We start from the raw sequence: 17352 nt of genomic DNA, 5'->3' as shown, positions 1-17352 counted from the left end.
GAAAGAAGTCGTATTTTAAAATTGTTCAAGACTGTGCATTTCGATATGTGATTACATGTGTAAGAAGCTGTCCTTCAAAGTATATATAAATTTATATCCAAGATAAATTGTCAAAAAATCTCATGGGTGATTATATTATACGTATTTTTATTATGTGTATCCATGTGCAATATTGCTATTACTTTATTTATATGCAGTTTCCAAAATAATTTTATATGGCTGACCCACACCCTGTATTGTTCATATGCTTACAAAGCCTAGCTTATTCCACTCATATGTATTCAGAAAGCTTCTCTTTTTTCCTATAACAAGTTCTCAAATTTTAGGCTGCATGTGAATCGCCTAAGGAGCTCTGAAAATGCAGATTCTGGGGACTTACCCTGGATTCTGGCCTTAGTAGGTCTGGGGTAGGGCCGGGAAACCCCTCAGCCCGTGACAGAGAGACCGCACTTTAATATTATTTTAGAAGCTTATTGGCTATTATAGATACACTTAACAGGTTTGTTCACTCAAACCCCGAAAGAGAAATGCCCCGACAGCTGCGTCTTCCACTGGGGCGCACCTCACGCGGCACCACGTCCTCTTCTTCCACAGGGGGCGTTTTGGCCAGGTTCACAAGTGTGAAGAGAAAGCAACAGGTCTGAAGCTGGCGGCCAAGATCATCAAGACCAGAAGCACCAGGGATAAGGTAAAGACCGTGTCACGTGGATCTCTCCTTGTCATCATCATCTTCACTTCGCTAAAACATCTGTCCTTCTTCTCAGGATGAAGTGAAGAATGAGATCAACATCATGAACCAGCTGGATCACGTGAACCTCATTCAGCTCTACGATGCCTTTGAGTCAAAGAATGACATCGTCCTGGTCATGGAGTAGTACGTGTTCTACCGGCCCCCAGCCCCTCCCCTGCACAGCTACGTGCAGACCCCATGATTACGCAGCCGTAGCTCTGTCTTGCTTTGGAAGTTGCTAGATCTGTGCTTAGTGCACTTCTGATTCCGACTGGCATGTACCAGACAACTGCATCGGTTTCAGAAGGAAAATTATGTAGGAATCCACATCTCCATGTGTGACTTTACTGAGAAGTAGAATAACCTCATAGACATAGCTTTAGATCTAAGCTATAAAACTGTCAAATAGCCAGCCTAAAGGTTATTATGGTTAACCTGAAGGAAAGTGATTTTGAACTACACTTTATTTTCAGCCTAATCTTTAATACAAAGTTCACATCAAATTCTTAGTAATTGGGACTAAGAGACTTGCAACTAGGTTTCATTTTTGTAAAAATTTAGTAAGCAGTTAGAAAGTGAGTAGTTCTCATTAACGCTGATTCACTATTGTGATTCAGTTCATTCTTTCCTCCGCTTGGGGTTTTGTTTATCATTGCGCAATGGGAATTTGGGTAATAAAATGTCTAGCATCAGAAGCACACAGGAGTGGATTAAAGCCTCTGCCTTTGGCTTAGGTCATGATCCCAGGGTGCTGGGATCAAGCCCTGTATCAGGCTCTCTTCTCAGCAGGGAGCCTGCTTCCTCCTCTCTCTCTGTCTGCCTCTGCCTACTTGTGATCTCTGTCTGTCAAATAAATAAATAAAATCTTTTAAAAAAAAGCACATAGGAGCTCTTTAACACTGAAAGTCTGAGGAGACCCCATTTGACCTTTGCTTGGTATTTGGGATTCCTCTCCCTGCCTTTGTAAGGTCCTCTTTATCTTTTGTATATGTTAAATATACATATATGTTTGTAAATGGCAGATGTGAACTCACTTCAGAGCTGCAGCCACTGGATGATGGGGACCTTGAGGCTTTCCCATAGTGAAATTGATGGTAGCATTAAAGGGCCTCAGCTAAGCATCATCTATCTGAGATAGTGATGGAGGTAGAGAAGTCACACACACCTGCTGGAGGAGTTAGGGGAGCTTAAACACCCAGCTGCTATACCAAGAAATAGCTGTGTTCAGGAAGGAGTCATACTCAGGACTTCACACCTCTTCCTTCTGCAGTGTGGATGGAGGGGAGCTGTTTGATCGCATCATCGATGACAACTACAATCTGACCGAGTTTGATTCCATCCTGTTCATCAAGCAGATATGTGAGGGCATAAGACACATGCATCAGATGTACATTCTCCACTTGGATCTGAAGGTAAAGCATGCTGTTTGGAATGAAGCCCCTTCCACTCTCCCCTCCTGTAGATCAGTGGGTCCCGTCAGATACTATTTGCCAGCTTGGGAAATTTATGCTGTCATGAGGTACATATTTGGAAATTAAAGAAAACCTGGATTCTTAGCGTCATCTTCCTAATCCCAGCTTTCATCACCCCCTAATATTTGCACATCTCTACCTTCAGGGACAACTATTCAGATTCTTGTAACTTCCCTGTGAAAGAAATCCACGTGGGAGATCCTTTCCCTAAAAGATTAGGATTAAAACCACCACCAGCACCAGCACCAGCACCAGCACCAGCACCGTGGGGGTCATTGCTGTGTCCCTCTCATTTTTAGAATAAGTAGGTAGGAGGATTTTAGCTAACTCAGAATTCCCTAGTGGTAGCCAAGTTTTCCCACTCTCCAAGCATCCTTAGTGGTCTCCAACTCTTTTAGGAGGCACTGGACTTTAGGGATTTGTTTTTCTGTGGTCATGCTAGAGCAGTGAGTAGATACCTATGGCAGAATGGGGTATAGGACAGCCAGAAGGGCAGTGCTAAAATGCTGAGGAGCTGGGAAGGGTGGTGGAAGTGGGGCTGGCACCAAATTGGACATGGTGGAGAACCTATGTAAGCAGCGGGGAGCCAAGCCACCTGCCTTTCTCATCTAATTTAATGACCCTTCCCTTTTGATCTCTCTTCCATTATGAAGTGCCTAGAATTGGACTATAAATGGTTAGAACTAAGGAAAGACCCAGACTCAGTAACTCTGATCAGCTCTAATATTGTGGTTAAATATCATAAATTGCCTCTTCTTGTGTGGCACAATCATTTTCTCATTTTCCTGTTTGTACAGCATGACCGTAAGATAAAATATATATTCTCTAAAACATACCATCAATTGCAAGTCATAGGGGATTATAGAGCTAAATAAATTTAACTTCCTTAAATTGGTTTCCATGGTCTACTCTTCTTGTAACTTAGCTTCCCTCACTGTTTTGATTTATGTGTGCTACCTCTCCCATTCACAGGGCAGGAGGAAGTGGTGTATGAAAGACAAAGTCAGAGGTTGAAAATCATTAGCAAAGCGCTGGCTTCAAACTGAGTTTTATAATATGTGTTTCCATGGAGCATTTTCCTTGAGTGTAGATACTCTGCAGATATCCCTAAAGGGATTTGATTGGCAACTATAACTAGGACCTGACCTGTCATAAGTCAAAAAGCTCAGTATGTGGCTTCATAACATTGATTGAAGACTTGCAATGGGCAATTTTAGTTATGGCTTGAAGGCAAAGATAATAGTAAAGGCGACAGCTGGATGGGTCATTAAGGACCACTCATCCCTTACAGAAATCTCCTTGGAAGAAAAAGGACCAAAAATATTAAGAGTGCTTATCACCATTGGAGGGGAGATTATAGGTGACTTAAAAATGAAAAATGGTCTCCTTTATATTTTTCTGGGTTTTGCAAATCTTATTCAATGAACATGCTTTTCTTTAATAGTTAGAAAAAAATTAACTTTTTGAAGTGCCTTCAAAGCATAAACACATTTTTATATCATAGTATTCTTTGACAATTGGACAACTTTATTCATATTGATCAGTTATTTAACTTGAAACCAAATGTTCTTATAGAGTTTCCACTTCATCATTAATAGCTTTTATTCATGGACACCAATTTTAGAGATATTTTAGAAAAGGACTTCCAAAGACATTATGTCAACCAAATGGTCCATTGAATGTTGATCAAGTGCTTCTTAGTTTCTGATCTCATTTGAACCTCCTTTCCACCAAGACAGGAAGAGAGGGAATAGCTGTGATCCCACCTATAGGATGGGACATGGGATCCTGGGCATTCAGCAACTTGGCTAATGTGCCCCAGCTCTTAGGCATGAGTTGGGACTAGAACTTGAGAGTTCCAAGCAATTCTTTGAAAATTCTTTTTTATGGATGACCTAGACTTTAAATCAAATTCCCTGTTTTTCTCAGACCTCAGTTTTTCTGACCTGACAAATACAAGCATCCTTATAAGACACTCCATAAACACCAAGTTGCAATTCTAATATCCATGTTTTCTCCCTCTTCACCCCCCCTAGACTGTCACCTTGACGGAGAGCAAAGACTTAACCAGAGTCAAACTCAAGAGAACACTTAGTCAAGGGTTTGGGCACTGAGAACAAACTCAGCAAAACTTTGGAATTGCTGAGAATGAGGAATGAATGAGGGGGAAGTCTTCCTTTTACACATGACTTTCCCATAGACTGAGCGCAAAGGGAAAATCTGGAGGTCAGGAGCGTTCACGTTATATTGCATACTCAGTGTGGTTGTTTAAGTGAATCAGGCTATTTCTCCTGGAACTCATAAATCTTCGGGAAAGATATTCCTCCAAGAAGGGGAAATTCGTACTTAATAATTTTAGAGGGGCAGAGTCAAGTCCGAGACAGCCTCCACCAGTCCATTTGGAAGGTACTGAAGCAGGCTCCTTGTCTTTCTTCCCTCAAAGAGGCCTCTGCTTGAACTCACACATTATGGTAAACTGCAGAACCAGGGAGAGAGACAGGCAGGGTAATGCAAGGTTGGCAGGGTACCCACAACCTCATCCACCACAAAATTAAAGGAGAAAATACCCACACAGACAAGCCAGACCCAAAGTGAAAGGCCTGATATGTTTTTCCTGAGCATTGCTGTATTTTTAGTTGTGGTTCAAGGACAATTTGAGTGAATGATGGTTGTTTTCATTGCTAATGTGTCTCTTTCTCCTGGCAGCCTGAGAATATCCTGTGTGTGAATCGGGATGCTAAACAAATAAAAATTATTGATTTTGGATTGGCCAGAAGGTATGTGTATTTGGACATAGGTATATGAATGGAGGTAGTGAGCATGTTGGTGCTCTTTCTTTGCAAAGATAAATCTGATACACTTCTTGGTTTTAGACTCTCGTTTAGAATTAACTTGACAAAAATTATATCCCAGACTTACCTTGCTGACTTTGGAATTGGAATGTTTAGAGGTTTCTACAGTGTATCCAAGAAAAAAAAAATAAGAAAACTTAAAATCTTATACAGTGAAAGTTATTAAATTTGAAGACATTAATTTAGAATTTGTAAGTTTGTCTTAGTCTTCTTATTTGTTCCATCCGTAAAGAGAAGATTTACTTTAAAAAAATGAATATGAGATTGCAAAGGGTTCTGGTTCCTATAAGCTTTTTAAGTGAACAGAGTTTATATGTGGACTTCAGTCCTTTAATGGTGAATATAAAATGGATGCAAATAATTGCATTTCACTTACGCGTTAAGATGGCCATACTCAAGCCATTGGTATGTCAAGGATTGTATCAGTTTTCCTTTTGTTGTGTTCTAGATTTCAGGTGTTCTAACTATTTTTACCAGCTTTCCCCGCCACTGTTTCAGGTTATTAAGGTTTTCCAGTATGAATTATGACTCTTAAACTCCTGGAACTTTTAAAAACAAGTTTTAAACACGATTTCCTAAATACACGGTTTCTTTTAAAGCCTGTGTATTTAAAGTTTGCTGCATGGCTGAAGTTATTTTGTCTTATAGACAGCATCTTTTCAGTTTCTATGACGGTTGCTGTTTGATTGACCCTCTCATCCCTCCACTTTGTCTCCCAAATTCCAGGTACAAACCCAGAGAGAAGCTGAAGGTGAACTTTGGAACTCCGGAATTTCTTGCCCCTGAAGTTGTGAACTATGATTTTGTTTCCTTTCCCACTGACATGTGGAGTGTGGGCGTCATTGCCTATATGCTGTAAGCAGGTCTCCAGTCTCTCTGACACTTACACACAGGCATCAATTTAGGTCTTTTAACAGATAAACACCACCATGCCATGTTGAGTCACTTTCTGGGCTCTGTGAATCCTGTGGGTGAAAGGAGTCAATTCTTTCCCTGCTCATCACCTGAAAAGTAAATGTATGTCTACTTGTAATTGTGTTAACTCTTAGGACAATACCTCATGTAATAAAAGTAATTAAAAAGCAACTTGGGGGGGAGGGGGGTTGGGAGAAGGGGGGTGGGATTATGGACATTGGGGAGGGTATGTGCTTTGGTGAGTGCTGTGAAGTGTGTAAACCTGACGATTCACAGACCTGTACCCCTGGGGATAAAAATATATGTTTCTAAAAAATAAAAAATTAAAAAAAAAAAAGCAACTTGGGTCCTGATCTCCTAAATGATGAAGGTTAGCCTTACCTCTCACCTCACTCTGGTTCCTCTGTCTTACAGACTGAGCGGTTTGTCTCCCTTCCTGGGGGACAATGATGCTGAGACCCTGAGCAACATCCTGGCCTGCAGGTGGGACTTAGAGGATGAAGAATTTCAGGACATCTCAGAGGAGGCCAGGGAGTTTATCTCCAAGCTTTTGATTAAGGAGAAGAGGTAACCCAAGTTGGTTCCGGGCTTTAGAAGAAGGAGGGAGAATAGGGAAGCATACGCTACCATAATACATGGAAATAACTCCTAAATTCTCTTTGTGACATCTCTGATGCCTGAGAAAAGTTGTAAGTGGAAGGAGTTTGATGCTCTTGACCTTGCTTACTGAGATCAGGGACTGGTTTGGTCACAAGGCTTGAAAGGGGCTACAAAAGCTTCCCTGCTTCTGCCTTTTGCAATAAGACTCTAGCAATTAGGGGCTCTTACTGGGCCTCCAAATGAAGGGTTTGGGATAAGTTATTTCCATAACCCCTTTCACATCTACAAAGCACATATCTGGCTCTGTGTAGCTGAATACTTAACTATCATTTCATTTCAGAGCCTGCTGTGGGCCAGACTGTGCCAAGTGCTTTATAGGCTTGCCTTTTAACCCCTATCCATCTCCGAGAGGTGGGAATTATCATTCCTGTTTTATTAATGAGACTCTAAATAGTTTTCCCAAGAGCATATGGCTAGTCAGTGGCAGAACGGAGCATCCAAAATTCAACCTTCCCCTAAGGCTGCCCACTTAACTATTACATATTATGTGGTCTTCTATTTTCTGTCATGCTAAAACCACGTTAATTCAAAATTCAGCAGATGGAGGCGCCTGGGTGGCTCAGTCTGTTAAGCATCCTGCCTTTGGCTGAGGTCATGATCTCAGGATGCTGGGATCCAGCCCCGCATGGAGCTCCCAGCTCAGTGAGGAGTCTGCTTCTCCCTCTACCCTTCTCCCCTGTTTGTGCATGTGCGCACTCTCTCTCTCTCTCTCAAATAAATAAATAAAACCTTAAAGAATTCAGCTAATGAAGAAAAGTGACTTTGAAACAGAGGGGCTTGCATTTTAGAATTACAGGCAGTGAGGGGCTCCTGGGTGGCTCAGTCATTAAGAATTACAGTCAGTGGAAGGATATTGTGATTTAGTCAAAAACACTTTTTCAGGTGGTTTTATATTTAAAATGTAAAATGGTAAACAGTGTTTAAGATTTTCAAGGCCAACCATACTGGCTTCACTGTTTTATTATCTTTATGGCTTTTAAGTTATTAATAAACATGACCGTGAACAGATAGGAGGGTGTAATTGGGGGGAGGGGATTAAAGAAGCAACATGGGTCTGGAGCTATACCTGCACCAAGGAGGTGTTTTATCAGTAGTCTTCCAGGAAATGGGTCTGGGGCATTGAGAACACATATTTAAAGTCTGACCCTGTCTATAGGTAACCCATGATCTAAGAGAAGAGATAGATATTTTTTTAAAGGATAGAATACAATGCAGTTAATGCAAAGGTAGTCTGTTGAAAAGGGTCAGTCGGGACTGAGTCCTAGAGGGTAAGGAGGACTTAGCTAGGCAGGGGGTGTCAGTGTGAGGAGGGGGCACTGTACAGACATGGGTTTTATCTTTCATGGAAAGGCACAACACCTGATATTACCATTATTATTATTATTATTAATATTTATATATCACTGAACAATAGGCAGTGAACAGATGGAAAATGTCAACTCTATCAAATCTTTGGTGGGAGAGATCTACATCTACTGAGAATCTATTAGACAGATATGCTTTTATGTGTTATCTGATTTAATGTTCTGGATTAAATGAAGACACAGAGGCTGATAGTAGTCAAGCAGTCACATGGCTAGCCCAGGGCAGGTCATAGCCTTGCTTCGTGGCCTCCAGTGCCATGTCATGCCTGCTCCTTTGGTCTGAGAGATTCACTAATACCTTAGGAGGGATAGCTACACATTTAAGCAGAAAGACAACTGGGCAAGTGTTCAAATCAATAGTTGGATGAAACTACAGTCAAAACCTGGTACCAATATCAGAGAATAAATTTCTGGATGCAAAAATAAACTTGAAACTGTACCAAAATTTTAATTATCTGCACTATGTTATTATTTATTTTTAATAGTCAGCTTTCAGAAATTTATATTACTACAGTACAGAAATAATAATTTTTGGCACTTTCAGTTATTGGAATGCTTCAGGAGGTCCAATACTGAAAATTTATGATATTCAACAAAATAGCACTTCCAGGTGAGGTTGGTGGAGGTCAAGAGTTTCAAAAAAAATTATATCTGGCTGTTTAAGGTCCTACTAATGGTGATGTTGTCACCAAGTTATTAAACTTTCCTTCATGGATTCAAGTTAAGAGTTTCCATCTCTTCAGGTCTTTTACTTAAATGTTCAGTATCTGATGAAGCAATTTTACTGAAGAAATCTACAAACTGGAGCTCCATGCCCATTGGAAACTACTTTCTTGATACTATTTCAGAAGTAGGCTCCAGACTGTTGCACTCACTTATAGTTTTTATTTTGAAAGGTTATTAGGTTTAAGGTTATAAATGTTAGCACACAAGACAAATTTATAAAACTCGGAATTAGAAAATAATATCATCTTTATAATTCTTTCCCATGTTATTTTAAAATCATATAAACCTTTGCTGGTTCAAAAGGATATAGTTTCTTTGTAAAGGTATCTAATGAACTCTCTCTCAGTATGTACATTAACCCCTTATCTATTTAAGTCTTCAAAATTTCTTTTTAAAAATATTTATTTATTTAATTTGGGAGAGAGAGAGAGAGAGAGACAGAAGAATGTGTGGGAGGGGTAAATGGAGAGAGAAGGAGAATCCCAAGCAGACTCTGCACTGAATGTGGCAGAGCCTGACGTGTGGCTCAATCTCATGACAGTGAGATCACGACCTGATCATGACCAAGAGTTGGAGCTTAACCAACTGTGCCACCCAGACACCCCCAAAATTTCTTAATTCAAAAGTTAGTGATGCATATTATTCAAGAGCTTTAAGAGCTTTAATATGTAAAGTCACTTTTATAATTATCAAGAATCATTGTAGCATTTTGTTTTTGGAATAGTAAGTGTACATTTATTTTTTTCTGCTGATGGATAGATGTTCAATTCATGAAGCTCAAGCATTGCATGAAAAATGGTTACTTGTGTTGGAAAGTGGATGTTCAACTATGAACAACAATTTTGAATTATTTGCCTCATTTGTCTCACTGCTGTTGTTACCCTGACTGGATTTGATAGTACCCTACAATCATCAGTGATAGTTCCAGAGAAGATAGAACTGCCTGTGAATTTGACACTTGGCCATCTGGTCTCTCAAATGCAATGGCCAGAGTTGAGGTGAATGACAGATTCAGGCCTCCTTAGTGTGTCTCTGCTAACAGCCTTCCAAATTTCCCTTTAGCTGGAGAATAAGTGCAAGTGAAGCTCTCAAACACCCTTGGCTGTCAGATCACAAGCTCCACTCCAGACTCATCACACAGGTAACGGAGGCTTGTTGCTTTTCCTCTTCTTTTCTACCTGACCTCAGTCTTTTGATGATCAGAGGCTAAAAGCATCTTAGTCTCATATGGGGTTCTGTCTAATTCCATCTCTCATAGCCTTCCAATTTTGTGCTAATGTTGAACTGCTTAAAATATTTTTATTGAGCAGTTGTGTGAGTTTTTTTTTTTAAATAAATACTTCTTACATGGTTTAGGAGATATTTTCAGCATAACTATTTATTATGTTTATTATTCAATCATTGTACTCATTATGATATAAATTACATCACTGTACTATGTGCACACACTTATACACATATATAGTCTAGAATATATAAACAAACAATATTTGGGAATATATGGGTTAGTGTACATTCAGGATAAATATGCCTCCCTAAAACAGAACTCAGAATTTTAATGTTTATGGTTACATTGTTCAGTCTTCTCTGAGCACCACAAAGCTGTGAGACTCAGGTTGATCCAGAAAACAACATAAATATATGTGAAGGAGACTCTTACCAAAGACTGAATGAAGATGACCTAAATACTTGTGGTTTTTTTCATCCTTTTTTTCAAGTTTCTAATTAAATTCAAGTTAGTTAACATAGAGTGTAATATTAATTTGAGGTGCAGAATTTAGTGATTCCTCACTTACATGCGATACCCAGTGCTCATCACAAGTGCTCTTCTTAATCCCCATCCCTCATCCAGCCCATTCCCCGACCACCTCCCTCTATTAATCCTCAGTTTGTTCTCTATCCTTAAGATTCAGCTTTCTGGTTTGCCTCTCTCTCTCTCTTCCTTTTTTCTGAGTACTTGTTGACAATAATTGAGCCCATACTCTGTGTGAACTTCGTACAATAAAATTCCTAATCTACTCTTACTGCCTCAATTGCCACTTATGTTCTTGTAGCCATCTGTCTCTTTAGCACAGATTCTTTTCCTAAGTTTCAGATCCATATATCCCCCTGCGTACTTGACATTTCCATTTGGATCTTCTCAGTCCTAAACTGAACTTGTCTTCCCCATCTCCCCTCCTCCTCTACCATCCTCCAAGAATGACCCCCACTGAGTGGCTTAAGCCAGACCCCCTGGGCTTTGCTATTTCCTTCCTCACCTGCATCCTTCCATCTCGTATTTAATTTATCTCCAAGTTCTGTACATTCTTTTCTCTAATTACTTCTAGAATCTGTCTAACCTTCTCCATCCTGTTGGTTATCCTGGCATATGACACCCCTCATCTGAATTACTGTAACAGCCTCCTCTGGACTTTTCCACTCACATCCTATGGATCATACACATAACACAGAACCAGAAGTGTAACATTTAAGATACTCAACCAAACATTTAGGATGTCTAACTGGCCAAGATATATAGAGAGGCAATAAGCAATATCTGTCTTCAGGCCTCATTGGGGAAAGTCTAACTTGAGCATCAGTTAAGATGGTGGTCATCATGCTCTGGAGCCATATGTGCTTGATACACTTTCATTTCTTCCATCTCTGCTCCCCATCCTTCCTACTCCCCAGGGTTTTAGAGTGGAGCTTTTTCACTGACCAACAAACCTTGGAATGACTGTGTTTCAGGTACTCATTTTTTCCACATCCAGTTCTTATTGAAATTAACTTTACTTCTAAATTCAGCATCAGAACTGAGTTTTATTTGTGTCTGAATATACCTTTCCTTGATAATTGGTACCAATGTCAAGTAAAAATAGACTTTTTACCTAGTTGGTACCTCACCCAGACTACATAAACTGCTTATTAGGGTTACCAACCTATTTTGGGCCAATTTTCCACCAAGGTATTTTTATCCAAGCTTATTGGTATCCAAATACACTTTGACATGGCAGGACAATATGGAAACCACTGCAGATAAATAATGACATTATACAGTTTAAAAAGTGCTTAAAATATTTTTAAACCACATAACAACAACAAAAATCACCTTTTTGTTATTCTATCCAACTGTTGGTACTTAGGTGAATGAACGTTTCAAGAATGATGGGGATTTGGAAAAAAATTTCCATTGTAGAAATCTAGTTAGTTATCATGAAAGTTATAATTATATGGTACTGTGCCAGGCACTGTTCTAACTGCTTTACAGAAGTTAATTCATTTAGTCCACATGCCAATTCTCTGAAACAGGTACTGTTATTCTTCTCATTTAGATGAGGAAACAGAGGACAGAGGTTAAGTAATTGTACAGGATCCCACCAGGTGAAAATGATGGAGCTAGCATCCCAGTGTAGACAGGCAGGCTCTGGAGTCTGAGCAGAACTTCACCACTCTGCTATCCTGCTGGATAATGGGCTTCTGGGCAAAGGGGGCCTGATGATGTTTCCAGAACTCTTTACATTCTGTACATTTTTGGTGTTACTAAAAGCCAGTATTCAAGCTTAATGTATTTTATTTTTCAAGGAAAAATTAAGGCTAGATTTTTCCAGAAGATTCATTTTTGGAATAATCTTGGTTCCGATACATTCTATAAAATCAGAATTTAACTTTATGTTGAGAATTGAAGTCTTATCCAAAACTATATACTATTTAAATCTAACTTTTATTTTTAAAGTCTTTCCAGAACTTTTATTTATCTCTTTTAATTGTTTCATGCTTAAAAGCACTTACCATTCCTTAACCACTAAGCCTGCCTATAATCAGTCAGTAAATTTAAGAAGGATTTTTTTCCCCCAGGAATTAAAGCCTTGTAGCTCTCTGCCTTCTGTAGTATGCTCTTACATTTCCAACCATCCATATATAACCCATCTTCCATCAGAAACAGCTCTCAGCTGGAGTGGAACAAAGCATTTCCAAATTACAAATCTGTTAGAACTCATCAAGCACCTACTGGAGACTTAATAAATGCTTTGGGCCTGAAGGAAGGAAAACTGAACAACTATGACATTGTTTCTTCTTTGCCAGAACTAATAAGTCTATCTTTCCTTTCCATTCCCAGCTTTATGACCTTAGATCATGCCCTTTTTCCAATTTACGGAACTAATAAAATACCTTAGAACACGATATTCTACCTCTGTCCATCTGTTCTCTAATTCACCAAATCATTACTTCATTAATGACAACTCTGATCATCTTACTGTACCACCAAAAATTCTTCCACTGTTCCCCATCGTGCACACCAAACACACATACCCAGCAGTCAAGGCCTGCTATGACAAGCCCTGGTCTCAGACATCTAGTCCTGTCTCCGCTACTGCTTCTAGCTTAGTCAAAATCCCTCTGTTTCTGATTCTGAGAGTGATAACAAGGGAAAGTGGGGAACATGCTCAAGTTGGATCCTGAATGTAGGTCAATGTGTCTGTCAGAGGGTCATGAATATTGTGGGCTTTTTTTTTTTTTTTTGGTAATTCTTTTAATTTTTATTTATTTTTTAAATTTCTTTTCAGTGTTCCAGAATTCATTGTTTATGCACCACACCCAGCGCTCCATGCAATATGTGCCCTCCATAATACCCACCATCAGGCTCACCCAACCTCTTACTCCCTGCCCCTCCAAAACCCTCAGATTGTTTTTCAGAGTCCACAGTCTCTCATGGTTCATCTCCCTCTCTAGTTTCCCTCACTCCCTTCTTCTCTCCATCTCCCCAAGTCCTTCATGTTATTTCTTAAGCTCCACAAATAAATGAAACCATATGATAATTGACTCTCTCTGCTTGACTTATTTCATTCAGTATAATCTCTTCCAGTCCCATCCATGTTGATACAAAAGTTGGGTATTCATCCTCTCTGACAGAGGCATAATACTCCGTAATATATATGGATCACATTTTTCATATCCATTTGTACATTGAAGGGCATCTTGGTTCTTTCTACAGTTTGGCGACTGTGGCCATTGCTGCTATGAACAAACAATGCAGGCTTTTAGAACATCTCTCTAAGAGCATTTTCTACTCAGTAGCAAGTCATTAACTCTTCAGGTGTTCTCATAAGTTAGGAATGAAGTGATTAAAAAAAAGTTCTAATCTTTCTCTAAATGTTTTCTGGTTTCCCTAGAAGAAGAATTGTTGCTCTAATGAGAAGAACCTTGTGACCAAATAGCCCATGGAAGGCACCCATTTGAAAGGTTGGTCTTGGATCTTTTCCTAAAGGGATGTTTTTGCAAGCCTTCAGAGAGAAGAACAAGAAATAAGTCAAATGTGTGCTACACTGTGGGAAGGAGGGCAGTGTTTCTGCAGAGAGGGAGGGCTCTGATTTTAGACTGCTTTGTGTGCAACATGGATCTGCCATTTTCTAGCAGGAAAAACCCATTTCCTTATTTATGGATTGAGCATAGTCTTACTTCCTATGCTTGTTGAGTGGCTCCAACAAGATAACCCAAGCAAAGCCTGCAGACCAAGGCCTGGAACATAGAAGGTGCTCAATAATTAGCTCAGGAGACTTTAATAGCTGAAGAGGACAGTCTCTGGTTGTCCTCACAATTGTGTGGGATCAGAGGAAGTATTTGTAATTTTTTTGGTTTTTGTATTGTTGGGAAAACCAATCTCAGAGACTCATAGACTACATAACTCCCCCAAAGCTGTGCTGCTAGTACATGGTAGAATGTGACTTCTCAATTGTCTCTGAATTTAAAGCCCATGCTTATTTTCTTCCCTGAGTTGCCTTCTGGTATTGGCCCATTCTTGGACCTGGAGTAATCACCACTTCATACAAACTTCATACCACTTCATACAAAGCTTCTACCCTACTTAGAATTTTGTCAGAAAACATAAGCAATAGTTTTACACATGAACACATTTGATTATATCAATAAGCAAGCTTAATTTATGCTCTGAAGGAAAGCCCTAACACAGTGTACTTATCACAGAGGACTTTTAGGAATCCCAATATTTATATTGTTGTTGAGGGACCATTTACCTTCCAGCAAGTCAGTTCTCTAATTTGGGACAGTAAGTCCATGGCCATTGCTTCAACTCAATTTTTTTTTTTTTAAAGATTTTATTTATTTATTTGACAGAGAGAGATCACAGTAGGCAGAGAGGCAGGCAGAGAGAGGGGAAGGGAAGGAAGCAGGTCCCTGCTGAGCAGAGAGCCCGATGTGGGACTCGATCCCAGGACCCTGAGATCATGACCTGAGCCGAAGGCAGCGGCTTAACCCACTGAGCCACCCAGGCGCCCGCTTCAACTCAATTTTAACAAATGTGTAAGACCTTCCAGTCTGTGTTCTTGCTGCCCACTGGTCTTACTCTTTTATTCTGATTGGTATTTATTCTGGTCTGAAGTTTTGGTTTGTCTGTTTGACTTTATATTCTTGTAAAGTGTTGAATCTTTCATAGAATAAGATCATGCAAAAACAAATCAGTAAATCATAACAAAGTCACAGACCAGAGTTAGAAAGCATTCAGTCCTTGGTGCATGGGTCATTTACTTAGAAATCTGTCACATATCTAGAAATCTATGAAATACCAAAAGCAAGCCTTGGGCTTCCTACTTACAAAGACCATTCTCATGTGTCAAAGTAAAGTTTTTGGGAAAGTAGAAGAAAGCTTTACATCTTGTGAAAATGCAGAGAAGGAAAGTACTCTCCATACTCCGAGGCCTGGGTCACTGGGCTTGCTGAGGTGCAAACCAGCCTTCCCTGTGAGTGGTGGGCACCAGAGTTTGCAGGCGGCTCTCCCTCCCAATTTCATCCACAGTGACCATAAACCTCAAGGGTTCACCACAAACTGCATTCCTACCATGAGCACTGGAGTCACTTTTGAGGCCTGGTAGGAATGAATTCATTGGGTGACAGGAGGTTGCATTGCAAGGCAGACCTGTGACCAGGGTCCAGCAGGGAAAGAATGAGGAAGGAATGACAGTGGGAGATGGTAGAGTCCTTCCATGTCACATTGGCACGTTGACCAATGTGATGGAGGATGGTGGCAGTCCAAGAGGTGGCATTCTACAGAGGACAAAGACATGTGAGCCAGTCACACTGGCGCTTGGATACCGTTTTGGTTGGAATTGCTTGATGGCGACCTTTCTCTGGGCCTGCCTCCAGATAGTCACTTGGGCTGGCTGCCTTCCTCTCCTTAGTCCCTCCAGCTCCAGTTAGCCCCAGAAATTCACCTTGGTTGCACTGCAGGTCGGGGAAGAGCTGTTTCAGGTCCATGGGATGTGGGCACTTCCTAGTTTACTTCTTTCCTTTTTTTTTTCTTTCAAATTAAAATGTAAGCTTAATATATTAACTCTGAGTGCAGCCTCATTTGAGAAGGTTTTTTTTTTTTTTTTTTAATCATTTTTTTATAGTATTTCCTGCCAGGATAAGATGGGGGTTTTGGCAAACTTTGTTAGGAGTAAAACCAACTTTGTGATAATATTGATTTTTAAAATCTGGTGGTTGAAGATTATTCCTGTGGAAAAAGAATGACTTCCAGGCCCTATGAATAAGGCAGGATCCACAATGTAAATTGAGGCATATAAATCTCCAGCAATTTGTTAGAGGTTTTTTGATGCGTTGAGGAAACACTAAAATCAACCCGGTGGCATTTCTCTTTGGGTTTCCATTCCATCTTCTGCCAACCTGTGAAATAAAAATGGAGGATATGTCCTCAGATCCATAGGAGTGATGTAGGCCTGCAAACTGTGTGGGCCCATGTCACACACCGTCATAATGCAATGAAAACGTTCCCACACCCGCTTCTTGATGTCACCTTGATGTGGGGTCAAGCTCACAGGACAGAAAGTGTGGCAGAAAGCTCAGGAGCTGGCTAGGCTTCATATGAAACAAAGCGGCCTTGTCCCTCGATCTTGCAAATAGTACGAAAATATCTTGCATAAACTGAAAAAATAAAAACCCAACCCAGCTCTGGTAAGCAGTGGAATCCTGCAAGGGGTTTCTTTTTTTTCCTTCTCACACGCACACATGCATTATAAAAAATCATGTGTGGTTTTCCTAAGGGGCACAACCAACTAATTACAATTTTAAAAGCCCTGCTGAATTAACAAGAGTCATATTTTGTTTGCTTTGCAGGAAAACTGCTGTGGTTGCTGCTGTGTTGGGAAGATTTTTGGAAAAATCAGCAGTTCTGATGCCTTGACCCCAATGATGACGGGTGGCTATGGGGGCGGGGGGGGGTGACGCTGCACTTGAACTTGGAGCACCCAGTTCAGGGGGTGCCTACTGCTGTGGTTCTGGGGGTGTAGACAAGCCCCATGCCCCTTTCCTCATATCCCCACATCCCACGGTAGGACACAATTGGGAAGATGTTTCCTTGACATCTTGAGTTTTCAATGTTTATTTTTTAATTTTAGTTGCTGGGATAAGGGGTACATGATTTCTGCTCTTTCTCCGCTTACTAGAACAATCAGACTGGAGATTTACTGGAGACGTTTAAACCTGGAGCATACCTTGAGAGGGAGAAAACAGCTTCCAGTCCTTAAGCTATCTATGCCTTTCAAAGGGGTGATCATATCACCAGAAGAAAATTATGTCTTTTGTACCTTTGAACACTTGGTTTCTCAGATATATATATATATATATATATATATATATAT

General features: G+C 40.1%; 1 protein-coding gene across 1 annotated transcript in view; it reads left to right on the top strand.

Annotated features, from left to right (window-relative positions):
- The window catches only part of MYLK4 (myosin light chain kinase family member 4), a 76765-nt gene that overhangs the window by 56459 nt on the left and 2954 nt on the right, over positions 1–17352 (top strand). The window contains exons 5-11 of the mRNA XM_059401491.1: positions 595–688; positions 765–874; positions 2001–2142; positions 4909–4979; positions 5781–5909; positions 6384–6536; positions 9782–9860. Coding sequence (XP_059257474.1) covers positions 595–688; positions 765–874; positions 2001–2142; positions 4909–4979; positions 5781–5909; positions 6384–6536; positions 9782–9860 — 778 coding nt within the window. The remainder of the gene's footprint in view (positions 1–594; positions 689–764; positions 875–2000; positions 2143–4908; positions 4980–5780; positions 5910–6383; positions 6537–9781; positions 9861–17352) is intronic.

The sequence above is a fragment of the Mustela nigripes genome, chromosome 5 (assembly GCF_022355385.1).
Source record: "Mustela nigripes isolate SB6536 chromosome 5, MUSNIG.SB6536, whole genome shotgun sequence".
Lineage (NCBI taxonomy): Eukaryota > Metazoa > Chordata > Mammalia > Carnivora > Mustelidae > Mustela > Mustela nigripes.
The sequence above is the reverse complement of the archived record's forward strand: the minus strand, read 5'-3'. Positions and strand labels throughout refer to the sequence as shown.